Raw genomic sequence first — 16,494 nt, forward strand, 5'->3', positions numbered from 1 at the left:
TCTAAGTAGTACTTAAGTTGACATTATACACTCTATTATACTAATGAAGTGACCAGAAAATTTATTATAACTTGTCAATTGTTTAAACTGATGAAGCTAAGAAATCTTGGAAGAACAACATGATATAATGCAAAGTGCAGGACCAAATTTTGAATCCAGAATCAGAATACTAGTTCTGCTCATTACTAGTTATTTGATCTCAGCAAGTTTTCTAAACTCTTTGAATCTCAGTGTCCTTATCTGTAAAACTGACGTAACAGCAGCCAAGACAGAGTACACTTGTAATTGCTTACATCTTGCTGATTACAACAAAAAACTTTGGATAAAATGAAAAAGCAATCAAGTGGAGACTCTGAAAGTAAACAAAGGGGGCGGATTGGGGAGGGGAGTTAAAACCTGGAGAAAGGACCCATTCACAATGGTAAATTCCAGATTTTTCCTTCTCTTTTTTTCTCATGTCTTTAACCTTAGGGTAGATCTTAGTCACATGAGAGTGGCCTGGGATGTCACCTAAAGGCCAAGAACACGGGTGGGGAACAGGTGGCTTTCTAGGTCCTTAAGGGTGGACTTTTGACTGAATCCAAATTTTACAGAACAAATCCTTTTATTTTTATTAATACATTTTGTCTATCTTTTGTCTTTTAATTTCATTTTTAAAATGAACATATTTAAAATATCAAAGAATAAAATAAGTTTCAATGAAATAATCCTCCCAGACTGACCCACACACTTAGAACATTAGCAAGCTATAAGGACTAAATTGATGGCTACTACACTCATAATTTAGTTCTATCTTCCCCCATCTGACTGGCGCAACTACTGCATGAGGCTGGCTGGTGAGAATCTACTGGGGTCTAGCACGCCAGTCTGTTATCAGCTTTTGACAACAGTGCACTGTGTTTCTGTTTGAAGTGGAATTTGTGAATAGTTGCACAACTCAATAGTATTTTTTAATTCTGTCTGCTTAATGGCCCATTATGTCAAAGAAGACCAAGAGAATGCTGAAGGAAGAAAACAGATTTTTTAATAAGGATTGAAAATTTCAATATTATCTTGTTTCTGCTAAAGAGAAGATGATTTGCTTGCTTTGTGATACTGCAATATCAACATTAAAGAAATTCAATGCTCATGAGCACTATAACACTCATAAGGACCATACATTTTTTAAATTAGAGGAAGAGGCATGAATGGCAGTAGCAGACATTAAAAGATGACAAGCAAAAGCAAAGACAATTCTTTCAAGCAGCAATGAGACCTGGAAATAATGCCACTGAAGCAACTTATAAAGTAGCTTATATACTAGGGAAAAGGGGAAGCCATTCAGTGATGTAGAAATTATGAAAGAATGCATTGTCGAAGTTGTAGGATGCTTAGATCCTGACGTTTCAAAGTACAAACAACTGGCTCTTTCAAGGAGACCCATAACTGATCGGTAGCATGAATTAGCCTTCAACTTAACTGAACAACTTCATGCTATACTTCAAAAGGAAAATATATATTATTCAATTGCTTTGGATGAATCAACTGATATTACTGACTTGGCACAGGTTTTATACTTCATTCGCGTCCTAACAGAAGATTTTCTTTGCTACTAAGAGTTACTCGCTTTGGGCACTATTGCGAACAGGACACGGGCAATAGATATCTTCAACAACTTTCAAGGTAAATAGCGTGAAGTTGGACTGAATTTGGTAATTTAGTGAGTGTATGTACAGATGATGCACCTTCCATAACAGGAAAACATAAAGGGTTTATTGCACAGATAAAAAAAATATTAGCAGATTTAGATGCTCTCATTTCTTTTCATTGTATCTTGCATCAGCAAAATCTCTGTGCTAAAGCTACTATTTTAAGTGACACTTTGCAACAAGTTAAGTATTGTTAATGATATTCATGCAAATGCAACACAGCATCCTCGGTTTTGTAACATGCTAAAGTTGAACAATGAGGTATTCAATGTGAATTTGCCTTGTCATTCTAAAATGCATTAGCTATCACAGGGACAGGTGTCAGCCAAAATTTTATCTCTGTGAGAGCAGATAGTTAAATTTTATGAAGACCAGAAGCAGCAATATGAATTACTGACATTAGATTTCTATAGGAATGCAGCATTTCTGTGTGATATCATGTCAAATCAAAATGACTTGAATATTTCTTTGCAAGGTAAACCTAAGTCTATATATGATATATAGCAAAAAATCTAAGCTATCTTTTTTCAAAATACTCCTTCAAAAGGAAAATTCATATGAATATTTTCTCCAGTTAACAAAGGTCACTGATGAGCAGGATGATATATGCGAATCATTTGAAGAATATGCAGCTGTTACAGACTTATTAATTGAAGAATAAAATGAAAGTTTCACTGACTCTGAGAATTGTGACATCACACTTAAATTAGCACTTCAGCCTCACCTAGTTGATATCACCAACACACCTAAAGAACTACAGATGGAATTGATTGAGCTCTCAGTAGATGACATTTTAAAGTCATTATTTGATGCTAAGAAAGATCGAATTAAAATTTGGAAAAATGCAGAATACCCATGCCTTCGGCAACATGCTCATAAAATGCTTTGTTGCTTTTTAACCACTTATTGCTGTGAATCTACATTTTCCTATCTAACGCAAATCAAGATGCCCTTAAGGTCACAAATGACTGATACTCATAGGATCAACTGAAAACTGTGGACCTCCATGCTGCAACCAAATATTCAAACACTTTCCAACAAAAAGCAGACATGACATAGTCATTAAAAGGTTAGTTAATTTTAAAATTAGCAAATAGTTTTTGTTTTTTGAAATTATTAAGTACATAGTAGTTAGATTTTTATAAAATAGGTACATTTTTAAGTATACCTAATTGAAGTTTCTTGAATGTGGGCTTATTTGATTACAGCTAAATTAATGTGGCCTTCCAACATGAAAAGGTTCCCGACCCCTGGCCAAGAAAATTCCCATATTTCTGAGAACTCCTGGGAAAAGGGGTCCCTGTGGTTCAAAGAATGTGGGGAGAATCCCCATTTTTATATCTCCTTTATTACTTTTGGCTTTGCCCCAAGGATGGCCTCAGTGGAGAACTTTGGGGCAGCAGTGTGGGCGGCCAAAACTCCAAGAGAAACAAACTCCTTTTTTCTTGCTAGAGGACTTGGAAAGGAGGACCTCAGTGGGCCAGATGGCGTGAGGAGAACCCTGGAGATGACAGATGGGGAGAAGGGGATCCCTTTATTCTGTGTATAAAGCTGTGTAAGTTCCAGATTCATCCCTGAACTGCAATGTGCAGCTCTGGACTTTGGACAGATCCAAAGGAGGTTAGCAAAGTCTTTGAAAACTGAACTGACATTAAAACCACCACTTACAGAAGAGATAGAACTTGTGGTCTGAACCTAACCAGGGTGACTGCTTGCTAAAGCAAACAAAGAAAAAAACCCCAACATTTTCCAGAGGATTTGAACATGATCCAGAGTCTAAAGAACATAAAGTTCAAAATTTTTAGGATATGCTTTAAAATTACTCAACATACAAAGCACCTAGAAAATGTGATCAATTCTCAAGGGAAAAGACAATTAAGATGCCAATCCTCAGACACTGGAATTATAAGAGAGACTTTAAAGTAGCTATACTATAACAACTATTCTCTACACACTGTATTTATTTTTCCTTCTATTTATTCAACCTTCTCATAGTTTTCCCCTTTGGGTATCTGATCTTGAGAACTGGATGCAAATACAGTCGTCCCTCAGTATACGTGAGAGATTGGTTCCAGGGTCCCCACATACACCAAAATCCACACAGACTCAAATCCCACAATAGGCCCTGTGGAACTGCCTACATGAAAAGTTGGTCCTCCATACAGGCGGGTTTTGCATCCCACAAATACTATGTTTTCAATGCAATTTGGTTGAAAACAATCCACATATAAGTGGATTCAAACCTGTATTGTTCAAGGGTCAATGGTACATCTTTGATCTTAGTTCTTTTGATTTAGCCAAAACCTTTTGCTGTTGTTGAAATGAGAGCCTTTGCTAATTTATGTCTTACTTTTGAACAACTGTTTCTTAATTCTATGAGTTTCCTCAAATATTGTATGGGTATATTAATGGATCTTTTACCGTCTTATAAGGATAGTGTGACTATTAAATGAGATACAGAGAACAATGGAAATTTCTGTGCCCAGCTAAAACACTGTGAGTCATATGTTTCAGAAACAGTGTTAGCTTGGAAGATCTGAGAAAGCCTGATTCTCTCAGCCAGTCTCCTGAGAAAGTATCTCAGAGAGAGAGAGCACTGGCCCACAACTCTTCCAGAGGCTGATAAGGTTGGGACGTGTCACTGAGCCACACTGTGCTTTGCCAGCTGACCTGGGCCAAGCTGTCACCATATGAATGAAGCCCACACACCCTTTAGCAAGGCATTTCTGCCTGTTGTTTGATGCACATTTGACCCGTGTTAAATGCTGCTTCCAGCAATCAGGAATTCTAGCTTGTGTCTTCTATTTAGCACTGGAAACTGGCGGTAGTGAAGCTAAGGCACAAAAATATTAGATTCCAAGTAGATTCAGCAGATGACTAATTTCAACAAGCATAACAAAGCAAAATGGGCCTTCTGATAGTGTTTACAAATCCCTGACCCCCTCTGCCCTCCCCAATTTCCCAGAAGCTACAGAAGGTGATAAAGCCTCAGTTTCTCCTTCTGTTCATAAGGAATCAGAAACTCCTATTTTTTGAATGGGGTTTCTGTGCATCTGAAATGACTTGCATGCATATAATAGACACTGCTGAAGGAGGAACAGGATTTGAAAACTTCTATATGGTACAGAGCACTCTTTTTTTATGGATGGGAAAGACAGGCAGGGAGAAAAATGAAGACTAGCTCAGATTTGCTGACTTGAGCCAGAAACTTTATTCCATCCTATTAGTCCTTTCTCATTTCTATAAGAATGTTATAAAGTCCTCCTGCCCTCTTTGAACGTGCCCTTCCTCCTTTTCTGTTTCCAACGTGTCCGTATGTAAGTCTGCCAATAATCCCACGTGTCCCCCATGGCGCTTCTCTCACGTGGACCATGTCACCTTTTAAAAAGTGTGCAGTGTCATCAATGAGGACAAATTGTCCTCTCTGCTCCCCAATATGCCATCCTAACTACGAATAAATGGCATGTCTCTGTTATTGCTAGTTTTCATCTGCAAGTAAAATGTGGTAAAACCTAAATTAGTATTTTTGTTAAGCTAGGTCTAACTACTCCTTTTATGTCAACAACATTCTTGTACACCTGATTCAAATTTCCTTTTATTTTGTGGTACCATAAACCCTCCCTTTCTATTCCCTTCCTAGGTAATTACGAATGATAATAGGTCAAGCTCTTACCTCTCTCACAGTGTACTTATTATATCTTTGAAACCTTAATCTACAAAATAAATCTTATTTAAGTAAAAGAAAATATAGTCCCATGAGAATGTGGTCTGCTAACATTTTGCTCCAAATTAGCTGACTGAGTCACCAATCAAATGTAAGATTTATTTTAATGTGATTTAGTCATTCATAAAATTTCACAAACATCAGAAATTCTCTCGAAAGTCACCGCAAAATAAACTAGCAGAAGGGCCCATGTGCAAAGTTAAAGGCTTAGGTTAAAAGAGAGAACTACTAGATTAAAATGATTGACAGATTGAGCTGGCACTAGGGCATAAGTCTCAGGGTTACTTCTGAGAAGTAGGTGGGAAGAGGTGGACTTCTTAATGTCAGGGATGAGAGATATCCTTACCTGTCTTCTGTCAGTTTCATTAAGGTTGTTCCCCGAGTAGAGAAGACAATAAAGGACATCCTTAGCTGTGGGCTGGAAATAAAAAGAAACTCAGTTAGAGCAGACAGAAAAACTGTGGCATGCCATTCCCTTCCAGGCTTCCTCCCTGTTCTGCCCTTCCTATCACGGCTGCCAGAGCTAAAGACCCACACCCCACAGGGGGCCTCCAAGGCTGGTGTTAAAGTGTGTATTAGCCAGCGGCTGGGCTGATGTGAGGCTGTGAACTGAAGAGAAGACCCGCTGTGTCTTCCTGGAGGCTGCTTCTGATTTGACACCATCGCTCAGTGAGCATGGATTATAAATAAGAAAGATAAAATTCACTGTTGCCTTCTGTTCTATTTGCAGAAGTATTCCTCTAAAAGGGGACTCGTCTGCATGCTGTCTGTAAAAGTGGGTCCCCAATAGACAAAATTCGACAGTGTCTCCACAGTAGTCTGGGGCATTCTGTAATGAAGAGGGTGTCTCTGTTGCAGCTTGATGCCATCAGCCAGTAACATCATACAACAAACTCCCTTTGATCTGAAAGAGGGGTCACCATTGACTTTTACTTTCTCCTTGGTTTCCCAAGGAGGTTATCCCATAAGGAGAGAATGTGCTGACTGGGCACAGGAGTATCTATTCCAGTTGGTAGTTATACGTCTCATTATTAATGCTAAATGGGTGTTGTTTTTATATGGCAGAGCTCAGGAGCCTTGTTAATGTAAAATTTACACTCTGGGAGACAGAACCACTCTCAGCGGAGGACCAAATGCGTTTCTCAGTATGCGAGATGGAATATCTGACGGAAGCACATTCAGCAATGGAATTCAGCCTTACTATGGGGTCAACTTATTCACCCATGGTGGCATTAACCTATTTCCTCACAATGCAGTAACTTCCCACACCTGATCTGGCTCTAAACCTTACAGTTCCCACTTCCAATAATGTTTCTCAAACCTGTCCCCCTTCCCATCTCTTAGGTTAGGACCTTGCCTCAGTTGTCTGACTATTTCAATTGTTTCCTAGCTGGTGTCTTGCTTCTACAACATAAATCAGATCTCATCATTTATTTGCTATAAAACTTTCAATGGCTTCTACTGCCTGTGAATAAAGTCTACATTTATTACCATAGATCTGATACATCTTTGGAAGCCCTTAACATGGCATTTAATACTTGGTAGGAGCCCAAGCAATACCCGGTGAATTGAATGTTGGTCTCTTAAAACAGACCTCAGCTCTCTGTCCATGACACCGTGCTGCCTGTTACCACCTCACCAGTGCCTGGGCAGCAGGACACTGTGTCCTAAATAATAATAGTATTAATCATAATGACTGTAATAATATAATAATGGCCACCCTTATCGAGTTCTTACTATGTGCCAACTACTATCATAAGTGATTTGGATGTATGATCTCATTACTCTTGGAACAACTTTATGAGATTGATACTATAATATTATTATTGCTATTTTCCACAGAAGGAAATCGAGGCCCTCAAAGATGAAGCAATTTCCCCAAGGTTACACAGTGGCAGACCTGGGGCTTGAAATCAAGTATTCTGATTCTAGAACTCAGGCTCTTAAACACTGTATTATACTGCTTCCCTTCTATTGAGTTTAGCTCTGGAAAGAATTCAAATGTGAGAAATTTAGGTCTCCAAGAGGCCATCAGCATAGGAGTCTAGGCTAGAGGCATAATGTGGGCGTCATCAGCACACTGATGGGTGGGCAAGGCTGTTCCGAGAGGTGCCAGCAGTGAGAAGGGAGGTGAGCCAAATGCAGAGCCAACACTGACGTGGAAAGGGCTGGCTGATGGGGGTGAGATGAAGGAGACCCAGAGCCAGTGGAGGAGAGTTCCAAGGAAGGGTAAGTCTGCATCCAAAGAAGCCACTCTATCCAGCACACAAGGACTGCAAGGTGCTCCCTCGATTTGTCCTTTAGGACTGCGGTCCCCAACCCACTTAGGAACGGGGCCACACAGCAGGAAGTGAGTGGTGGTCAAACGAGCAAATGTTCATCTGTATTTACAGCCGCTCCCCATCACTGGCATCACCGCATTAGCTCTGTCTCCCGTCAGATCAGCCTCGGCATTAGATTCTCACAGGAGCTCGAACCCTACTGTAAACTGCACATGTGAAGGATCTAGGTCGCTCCTTATGAGAATCTAATGCCTGCTGATCTGAGTGGAGCTGAGGCAGTAATGCTGGCACTGGGGAGCAGCTGCAAATACAGATTATCATTAGCAGAGAGGTCTGACTGCACAATAAATGCAATGAGCTTTAATCATCCTGAAACCATCCCTCCCTGGCCACTACCCTCATCCATGGAAAAATTTTATTCCATGAAACTGGTCCCTGATGCCACAAAGGTTGAGGACCACTGCTCTAGGGCATCCCTTAGTGACGTTGGTGAGAGCAAGCAGGTGGAGGGTGGGATGAAGGCCAGATGGCAGTGGGTTAGGGAATAAATGAGAAGTAAGGATATGCAGGGAGAGAGTCTTCAAAGATACGTGAGTAAGAAACCAGAGAAGAAATAGGGTAGTATCTATGGGAAGACATGACTGAGAGATCGATTGTCTTGCTGTTTTTCTGGGACAAGGGGCAAGAGAGACTAGTTTATGTCTGTAGACTGTGAGGAAGGAGCCAGGGGAAAAGTAGAGGAAAATACAAGAGAGAAACAAAGAGGAGACGGGAAACTATGGGATAAAACGGGACTAAAATGGAGAGGCTGGCCTTACATAGGAGGGGTACTTGGATCTCAGAGACTGGTGGGCAGGACATACATGCATCTTTCAGGAGTAGATTGGAACTTGAACTCTTGTCTGCTATTCTCTGGATTCTTGGCAAAGTAGGAGGTGAGGTTCCTTGCTGAGAGTGATGGGTGTGAGGTATAGGTTGAAGGCTTGAGGAAAGTGAAGAATTGGAATTATAATTAGGAAAATAGGACGAGGTCAGGATAAAGACAAATAAAAGTACTTGAAATGTCAAGGATTAGAAATAATGTATATGTCCTGGCATTAACCACTATTATTCACTACCTGCAGTCCCAGCTACCTTAGACCATTTATTAAAATAAATAAATAAATGAATATCATCCATTCATTCACTTATTCAAAAATATTGACTGAGCAGGTACTATGTGTCTGGCACTGTTATGGTCACTTGGGCTGTGGTGGTCAACAGAATATAGGCCCTGCCTCATGGAATGTGTGTGACAGTAATGTCTTGGTTCCACACTTTGAGGGGGTCCATAGACAAGAAGGGCCAGAGAAGACAACCAGAGGAAAGTGCCTTGTGGTCTGGATCAAGCCATGTCAGCTTCTCTGGGTCTCAGTTTCTTCATCTATAAAGCAAGGCAATTGGATTGAGAGTTCTCTCTTGGTCTCCTCCATCACCCCCTGCCCTCAACTTCCTTTGATTCTGAGATAGTGAAGAGTCTGGAATTCTTGTGGGAGCTGGGAAAGAGAGCTGCTGAGTGCCCACTCTAAGCCAGGTTCTGGGCCACTTGGTTTGCACATGTTTTCTCTTAGGAGCCTTACGTGTAAACTAGAGTTCAGCCAAGGTAAATACATTGCTATGGTTGCACAACGGAGCTTGGATTCAAACCCACATCTGCCTGACTTCAAAGTCTATTTCATTTGACTCCTCTGCTTCAGAGGGAACAGACACGAGAAGACCAAATAGAGACAGAGCAGATACCGTCAAGGGTGTGGTGGCAGATTTGTTTTATATCACTCCAAAGGACCAAAGGATGAGAGTGCAGGAAAGGATGTTTTGGCTCAGTGACAAAAAGACTTTTCTGAAAACTGGAACTGTCCAACTACTGGACCGTTTGCCTCAAAAGACAGCACCTACCAGAGCTATTCAAGTTGCGGGTTACTGAATGCCTCCTAGGATAGGTTGGGAAGTTCTTCCTTTCAAGTCCAAGTTACAATGATTCTCTTAAATATATTTTTTTAACACCACCCATGTATTTGTTTCTCTCCTTTCCTTGTACTTTTTTTCTCCCCTCTCTCCTCTCAGCATCTGCTTTTTCTAATCATCTAGGTTTAGATGCTTCCTGCTGCAGCTTCTAATTTTTGGAACTACAGAAAGGTCACCTCCTAACCTTTCCCCTCCAGTTATACAGGGAGGTATGTGCCAAGACCAATAACTGAATTTGAAGGAAACGTGTCTGTTGTTACCCAGGACTCAGAGAATAACCTGTATTCTGAGATGAAGAACCTTATTTGAAGAAGAACTTACGGTCACTCCTATTGACTGGAAGACTCCACAGAGGCCATTTAGCATGAAGTGGAGCTGTGTTAGAATTTACAATGATCAAACCAATTTTACCAAAGACCTTGACGACCTGCCTCAAGGACATTCATGAAAGCTGTCACAGTTGTGTTGCTCCATGGAGGCTGTACCCAGGGAGGGTGAAATGACCTCTTTTCCTTTACCAGTGAGTGTCCGTACTTACTGGACAGTAGCACCTCTAGGACTCCCACAATATTTGCAATGGCTACATTCAAAAACATATTGCCTTGCCTGGGAAAGTGGTGTTGACAATGCTTAGAGGATTCTGCCTCATAGGACACGTAGCTAGAGTGAATAACCATCACTGCTCAGGACTAAGGAGGGTCCCCAGGACATAAGACTTTCAGTGCTAACACTGGGAACGTTCTGGGCAAAGGGGGATGAGTTGGTCGCCCTACACCCTACACACCCTGTGCACGAGTCTAGCTAGAATGTGCCAGTTACCCCAGAGTGATGCACTGTGTAAGAAAAATGCTCATGACCCTTTTGTAAGAATATATTATTCAACAAGGGAAGGAGAATGTTAAATATTTTGGCCTTATAACCAAATCTGGCTCCTGAAAACATAAAGCTCAAAGTTACTTTAATATATGGCAAAGATTAAAACAAAGTAAACATTCTCTGATCGAAGGTCTGAGAGTCCACCTTGTTTAAAGCATCCCCAAAATAGTTAGTAATTACTAGAATAGCAAACATGGGTTGGTTTTATTCATGGCAGAGAACTACAAGTGAAGCAAATGCATAGTGTTTCTCACCTGATGAATTTATGAGCCAACTGTTCCACAAAGTAATAGATTTCATTCCAGTGGTGCAGCACACTTCCTGATCTAGGAAAACAAAAGCAGATATTGCTTCACTCAGGTGTTCATGGGTCTTTACCTTGTATTATTCCTCTTCACACTCTGTTATTTTACATTTGACCTATCCATTAGCTGGGCTCATTACCTGAAACCTCTGTAACTTTGGAAATTATTCAAAAGGCTCTTTAGACTTTCTGTTAGAGTTCTCAAAATTGTGGTTAAAGAATTTCCTCCACCCCACACACCCACACATTTAATAAAAAGTAAACCCTGGGCCCAAAGAGATTCACAGGTGAGTTTCACATCTTTTAAGAAACAGTTGTTTTTGTGCTATTTAAATTATTTCTCTGATTAGGGAAGAAAAACCATTTTAATTCATTTAAATGAAATTAGCACAGACAAAGGTAAACAATCCCCCCCCAGCAAGCCAAAGAGTCCAACTTCATTTGTAAATATAGATGCAAAAATCTCTAAATAAAATATTAGCTGGCCGGGCGCGGTGGCTCACGCCTGTAATCCTAGCACTCTGGGAGGCCGAGGCGGGTGGATCACTCAAGGTCAGGAGTTCGAGACCAGCCTGAGCAAGAGCGAGATCCCGTCTCTACTAAAAATAGAAAGAAATTATATGGACAACTAAAAAAAAAAAAAAAATATATATATATATATATAGAAAAATTAGCCGGGCATGGTGGCGCATGCCTGTAGTCCCAGCTACTCGGGAGGCTGAGGCGGGAGGATCGCTTGAGCCCAGGAGTTTGAGGTTGCTGTGAGCTAGGCTGACGCCACGGCACTCACTCTAGCCTGGGCAACAAAGTGAGACTCTGTCTCAAAAAAAAAAAAATAAATAAAATAAAATAAAATAAAATATTAGCTAAACTAATCCAGCAGAAATTCAAAAGAATAATAATCAATTAACTGGTGGAGTTTATTTCAGGAAGGTACTGATAGTTCAACATTTAAGGAAATCTAATGTAATCAGTCATATTAATAAATAAAAGAAGAAAAACTATACAGCCTTTCATTATATTAAAAAGGAGTCCTTTTACTAACAAAAGAGGGAAATTGTTTCCATAGGATATATGGAATCACAGGATTTTAGACTTGGAAGGGGCCTTCTTTATTTCCCAACTTTGACTTGTGTCACTGGTACCATTTCCTACTGCTTCAATTCAGCTTGTAAGTATTTCCCATAGTGCTCACACTCAGAGCGTCACAGTGGGTTCTTAGCAGTTTTTTCTATTTGAATCCACTCTATTCTGCAGCTGGGATGCCTCCCTGCTTGCAGAGTTCTGCATTTCTGCCTACCATTCTAATCACTGTTAAGGTTGCAGTTTGCTTCTTCTACTCTGACATTTTGTACTGCAAACATTTTCCACTGGTTTCTGATCACTTTTATTTTTTATGCACTCATTTATAATTTTACCCTCTAGAGAGTTTTTGCTACTTTTTCTTTGTTTCAATCCATTTTATAGATATTTAAGAAAATCTTTTTGCCTTCCTTTTCATGGTACAATAATCCTAAGAATTCTCATTCTGGTTGGGTGTATTCTGTCTCTATCAGGAGAATTTATTTTTCTCTGTTCCATGTCCAGAAATGATACATTTGTCCAACCGGAACAAAAGTGACACAATATGTTATGGTGGTACAATTAAAGACTCCATGTCAAAAGGATGTCTCACTGTCCCCAAGTTAATCTATTAACTTTAGTTCTAGGAAAAATTCTGAAAGGATTTTTTGTGAAACTTAAAAACTGATCTTAAGAATGAAATAAAGATTAAAGGTCTAAAAGTAATCAAGGCATTTCTGAAAAGGACGAACAAGGCCAGAGAGCTTGCCCTATCAGATATAATGAACCTACATACATGATGTAACAGTAGAGTCAATGGGACAGAATAGGGAGCCCAAACCTCAATCTATGCAAGATCTGGCGTAGGATGATTCATATTGGGGAGGAAGAACAAACACTTCCACAAATGATGCTGTAACGATTGGATTTCTAACTAAAAAAAAGTCTGATTGTGATCTCATACCAAATGTAACCCTAGATATATTAAAAAAACTAATGGGAAAAACACAACTTTAAATCTGTTAGATGAATTATATAAGATTTTATATCCTCAGGGCCGTGAAGGGTTTCTTAACACAGATTTGGAAAACAGGAATTGTTTCTCAAGAAAAGGATAATTTTGACTACCTGAAGTGTCTAAACTTCTGAATGACAAAAAGACACCATAATCAAGTTAAAAGACAAGAAAAGAATGAGAGATGTTCTCAACAAATATAAAAGGCAAAAGGTTAGTGTCCAGGATATGTAAATAATTGGTACATGTAAATATTAAAAATGACAAAGGATCAGAACAGGCAATCTCTTGAAAAATGGTAAATCAGCATATGAAAAAATATTCAGCTCCTCTAGTAAATATAGAAATACTTACCTAAACAATTTTGAAATACCACTGTATACCCATTCGGTTGGCAAAAATTAAAATGTCTGACAATACTAAGTGTTGGTGAGAATATGGCTAAGTCGGACTGCTCACGCATTGCTGTTAGATGCAGAAACTGGAATCACTTTGGAGAGCAATTTGGCAATAGCTAATGACGTTGAAGATAAGCATTTCCTATGACCAGCAACTCTGCTTCTAGGTTTATACTTTCCCATGCAAACAAGGGAATGTGCACAAGCATTTTTTAGAGTGATGGTTATTGTTACATTGTTTGTTAGAGAAAAAAATTATAAATGACCTGAATATCCATCAGTAGGTAATTTCTATAAATATATTCACATACACACAAAACAGATTCTTATTTCTTAAAAAATGTGAAAATGTGTTAACATTTGCTCGTTTTATGTGGAGAACTCATGGGTTTTCATTATATTATCTTTTGTTCTTTTTTGAAAAACATAGACCATTCTAGAATTTTATAAAGGGCACTGTACAAGGAGTCAAAAGACAGGGATTCAGTCCTGGATCCTTCCACATGTAAGAGGTATTAATTATAATTATATTTTCATGTGCTAATCTTGAACCCTACTTTGGTTAATTTGAGACAGTATTTGGCATAACCAGCAGGGGGAAAATTATACCAAGGATTTCGTATTTCTTATTAACTAGAAAAATAACTGACCTCCCAGCACTACTCCAGCTGCCCGAGGTGCAGGGATGCATAAGAAACGGTGCTTCCTTCAAGAACTCAGAGTTGAGTTGGGGAAGACAGAAGAAGTAAGATATGATATGTCATGACAAGTGAGGTGTGTGCTTTTGGAACAAAGAAAAGGGAATGGCTCGATCTGCCTGTGCAGGCTCTGAAGGGGGATGGTCTTTAATCTGGACCTTGAAGGGCAGGTAGAGACTTGTGAGGAAGACAAGAGGAGAAAGAGCACCCTCAGCATAAACCAGTGAAGGGCAGGCTGCATTTGAGAAGAGCCAGCAGTGTCAGGCGACAGCACCATAGAGCCCACAGAGGAGGGGTGAGGAGCTGGGGAGACACAGAAGGGACAAGGGAGGAGGGACAGGGCCCCTCCTGTCAAAAGCAACACTTCCCAGTTCCGCTAGCTCGGCCTTAATACCTATTCCATCTGCTTGGGACACTCACTGTTCACACTGGCAAACCCCGTCTCATTCAAGACTCAGCTCAGTCTCTCCTCATTGCTTCTGACCAGCATGGACAGGACTCACTGCCCCTGTCTCATGCTCTCAGAACTCCTTGTACAGCTCTCTGTCAATAACTTCTGGCATTAGGTTGCAATCAGTTTTAAAGAAACTTGCCTGCTGAGCCTCTACCTGTTTGTTAAATGAAAAAAGAACATGGAGAGAAGAAGCCTCTGTTGCTCATGGAGGCCTCCTGATCTTCTGCCAAGTGGACACCACCTCTTCCGGCTTGGCTTGGATAAACTCATTTGGCTCCAGCCAATTCCATGACCCTATGTGAACTAAGGAGCCTTCTCAGATGGGTCAATAATTCTAGAGCATAGCTCCTTGGTGACCTAAACACCAATAGTAGATCTCTTAGCTGAATGGCAGCTGGAGTCTCCCAAGAACCCACCAGAACCGCACATCCTAACCCTGGGCTTTCAAGGCTTTAGAAAGCACCTTTCATTAGGACTTGGCTATCCTCCTGGACAGGATTTGCTTGTATACTTCAAGTCTCACAGACTGGTCCTTCAGCCATGGGGTAGATGCTCTGGCCCTGGGGGTCCTGGGTGAGGGTCTGGCAGACCTGGCCCAACACTGTCCAGGTGCCTCAGAAGAGGCACCACAGACTGGCTGTAAGCCATAGTGCAGTCCAGAATTCTACAACCCTTTATAATGCAATCAAGAGATTTCCTTGAACACTGGCCATCTGTGCCCACTTCAGAAATGCAATGCTGTTTTGGGTCCAGACAATCAGGATAATTAATCCCTGAAATTTTGGTTACTGAGGGGTAGGGTAAGATGGCCGATGATTAGGGAGGAATCCCCATACCTCCTCCAAGCCATGACCAATTTACTCATCAACACAGAAATTCTGCAGTGAGGAAATTATACTGGGAGGAGAGGTAGAGTGTTGGTGAAACAGGAGCTTGAACTAGAATTGGGAGACGATTCTTGACTTGCTGCTTAAGGAACAGGAGTTTGAAGTAAATCCTTTTTGAGTTACTATTTATTCTCAAGGATTGAACCTATTACACAGCCACAAATCAATTTGCATTCCTTTACTTATTAAACAGGGTCACTCAATGATAATTCACACTTTCTTCTGTCCTAAAATATTTCATCATCCCTATTCTTCCATCTGACTGACATGTAACATTTATACAGTTTTGGTATTCACCTGATTTGTTGATGCTAAAGGGGAAGATACAAAAAATATCCTTGGGTGTTGAGAAAAGTCTAGATCCATCAAAACCTTTCTTGCTAATGGATAGGCACTGAATTTTCTGAAGATGAAAGTAAAATGAGACCTTTACAACAAATCTGGAGGCAGGGAAGTGTCGGCAGGCTTGCTTCTCCCATCCCATCTCTGCTCACAGCTGCCCTGGCCCTGCAGAGGTTTATTGTTTCATATACATAAATGATCATTCTTTACACAATTACATAAGCTTTGACCAATATATATCTCCTTTGAGCCACACTTGAGATGGATATAGCATGCTTCCTTAAGCGTCAAAGGTTAAAAACATAACCTTCTACGATTGTGGGAATCAAACTGGCTTGTCTTCTCTGGGTTTTCTTGGGATTCCAATGGGTCTCAGCTACTAAAGGGGCAAGGGAATAGAGGGTTACCTGCATCTGCACCTTGGACTCCTTCTACTCTAATACTGAGCCTTTTTGACCCATGTATGCAGGCTTTGTCCTACTGCAAGAGCAAACCATCCCTTGGAGAAGGAAAGAGCCCTATGTGAGCTGCTTAAGGTTTCATCATGGAAGTGAGCTTGTTAGGGGTACTGCTAACATCTCTTTAACACAAACACAAATTCCCAGTGACAGGAGGCTCACTTGCCTGGTGCCACAGTCTTCTCCCTGCCTCACCACCACCACTGCCCACAGTTGGACTTCCTACTCCTGACCACTGGGACCACAATTAGACACCCACCCTTCTCCCACAGGGATAGATTCTCTGATTTGGATACTGCCTT

General features: G+C 40.5%; 1 protein-coding gene across 1 annotated transcript in view; it reads right to left on the reverse strand.

Moving 5' to 3' along the window:
* Positions 1 to 16,494, reverse strand: part of ANTXR1 (ANTXR cell adhesion molecule 1) — a 220,168-nt gene that overhangs the window by 184,800 nt on the left and 18,874 nt on the right. The window contains exons 2-3 of the mRNA XM_069494028.1: positions 10,829 to 10,900; positions 5,759 to 5,830 (exon numbers count right to left, since the gene is read on the reverse strand). Coding sequence (XP_069350129.1) covers positions 5,759 to 5,830; positions 10,829 to 10,900 — 144 coding nt within the window. The remainder of the gene's footprint in view (positions 1 to 5,758; positions 5,831 to 10,828; positions 10,901 to 16,494) is intronic.

This window comes from Eulemur rufifrons, chromosome 19, assembly GCF_041146395.1.
Source record: "Eulemur rufifrons isolate Redbay chromosome 19, OSU_ERuf_1, whole genome shotgun sequence".
Taxonomy (NCBI): domain Eukaryota; kingdom Metazoa; phylum Chordata; class Mammalia; order Primates; family Lemuridae; genus Eulemur; species Eulemur rufifrons.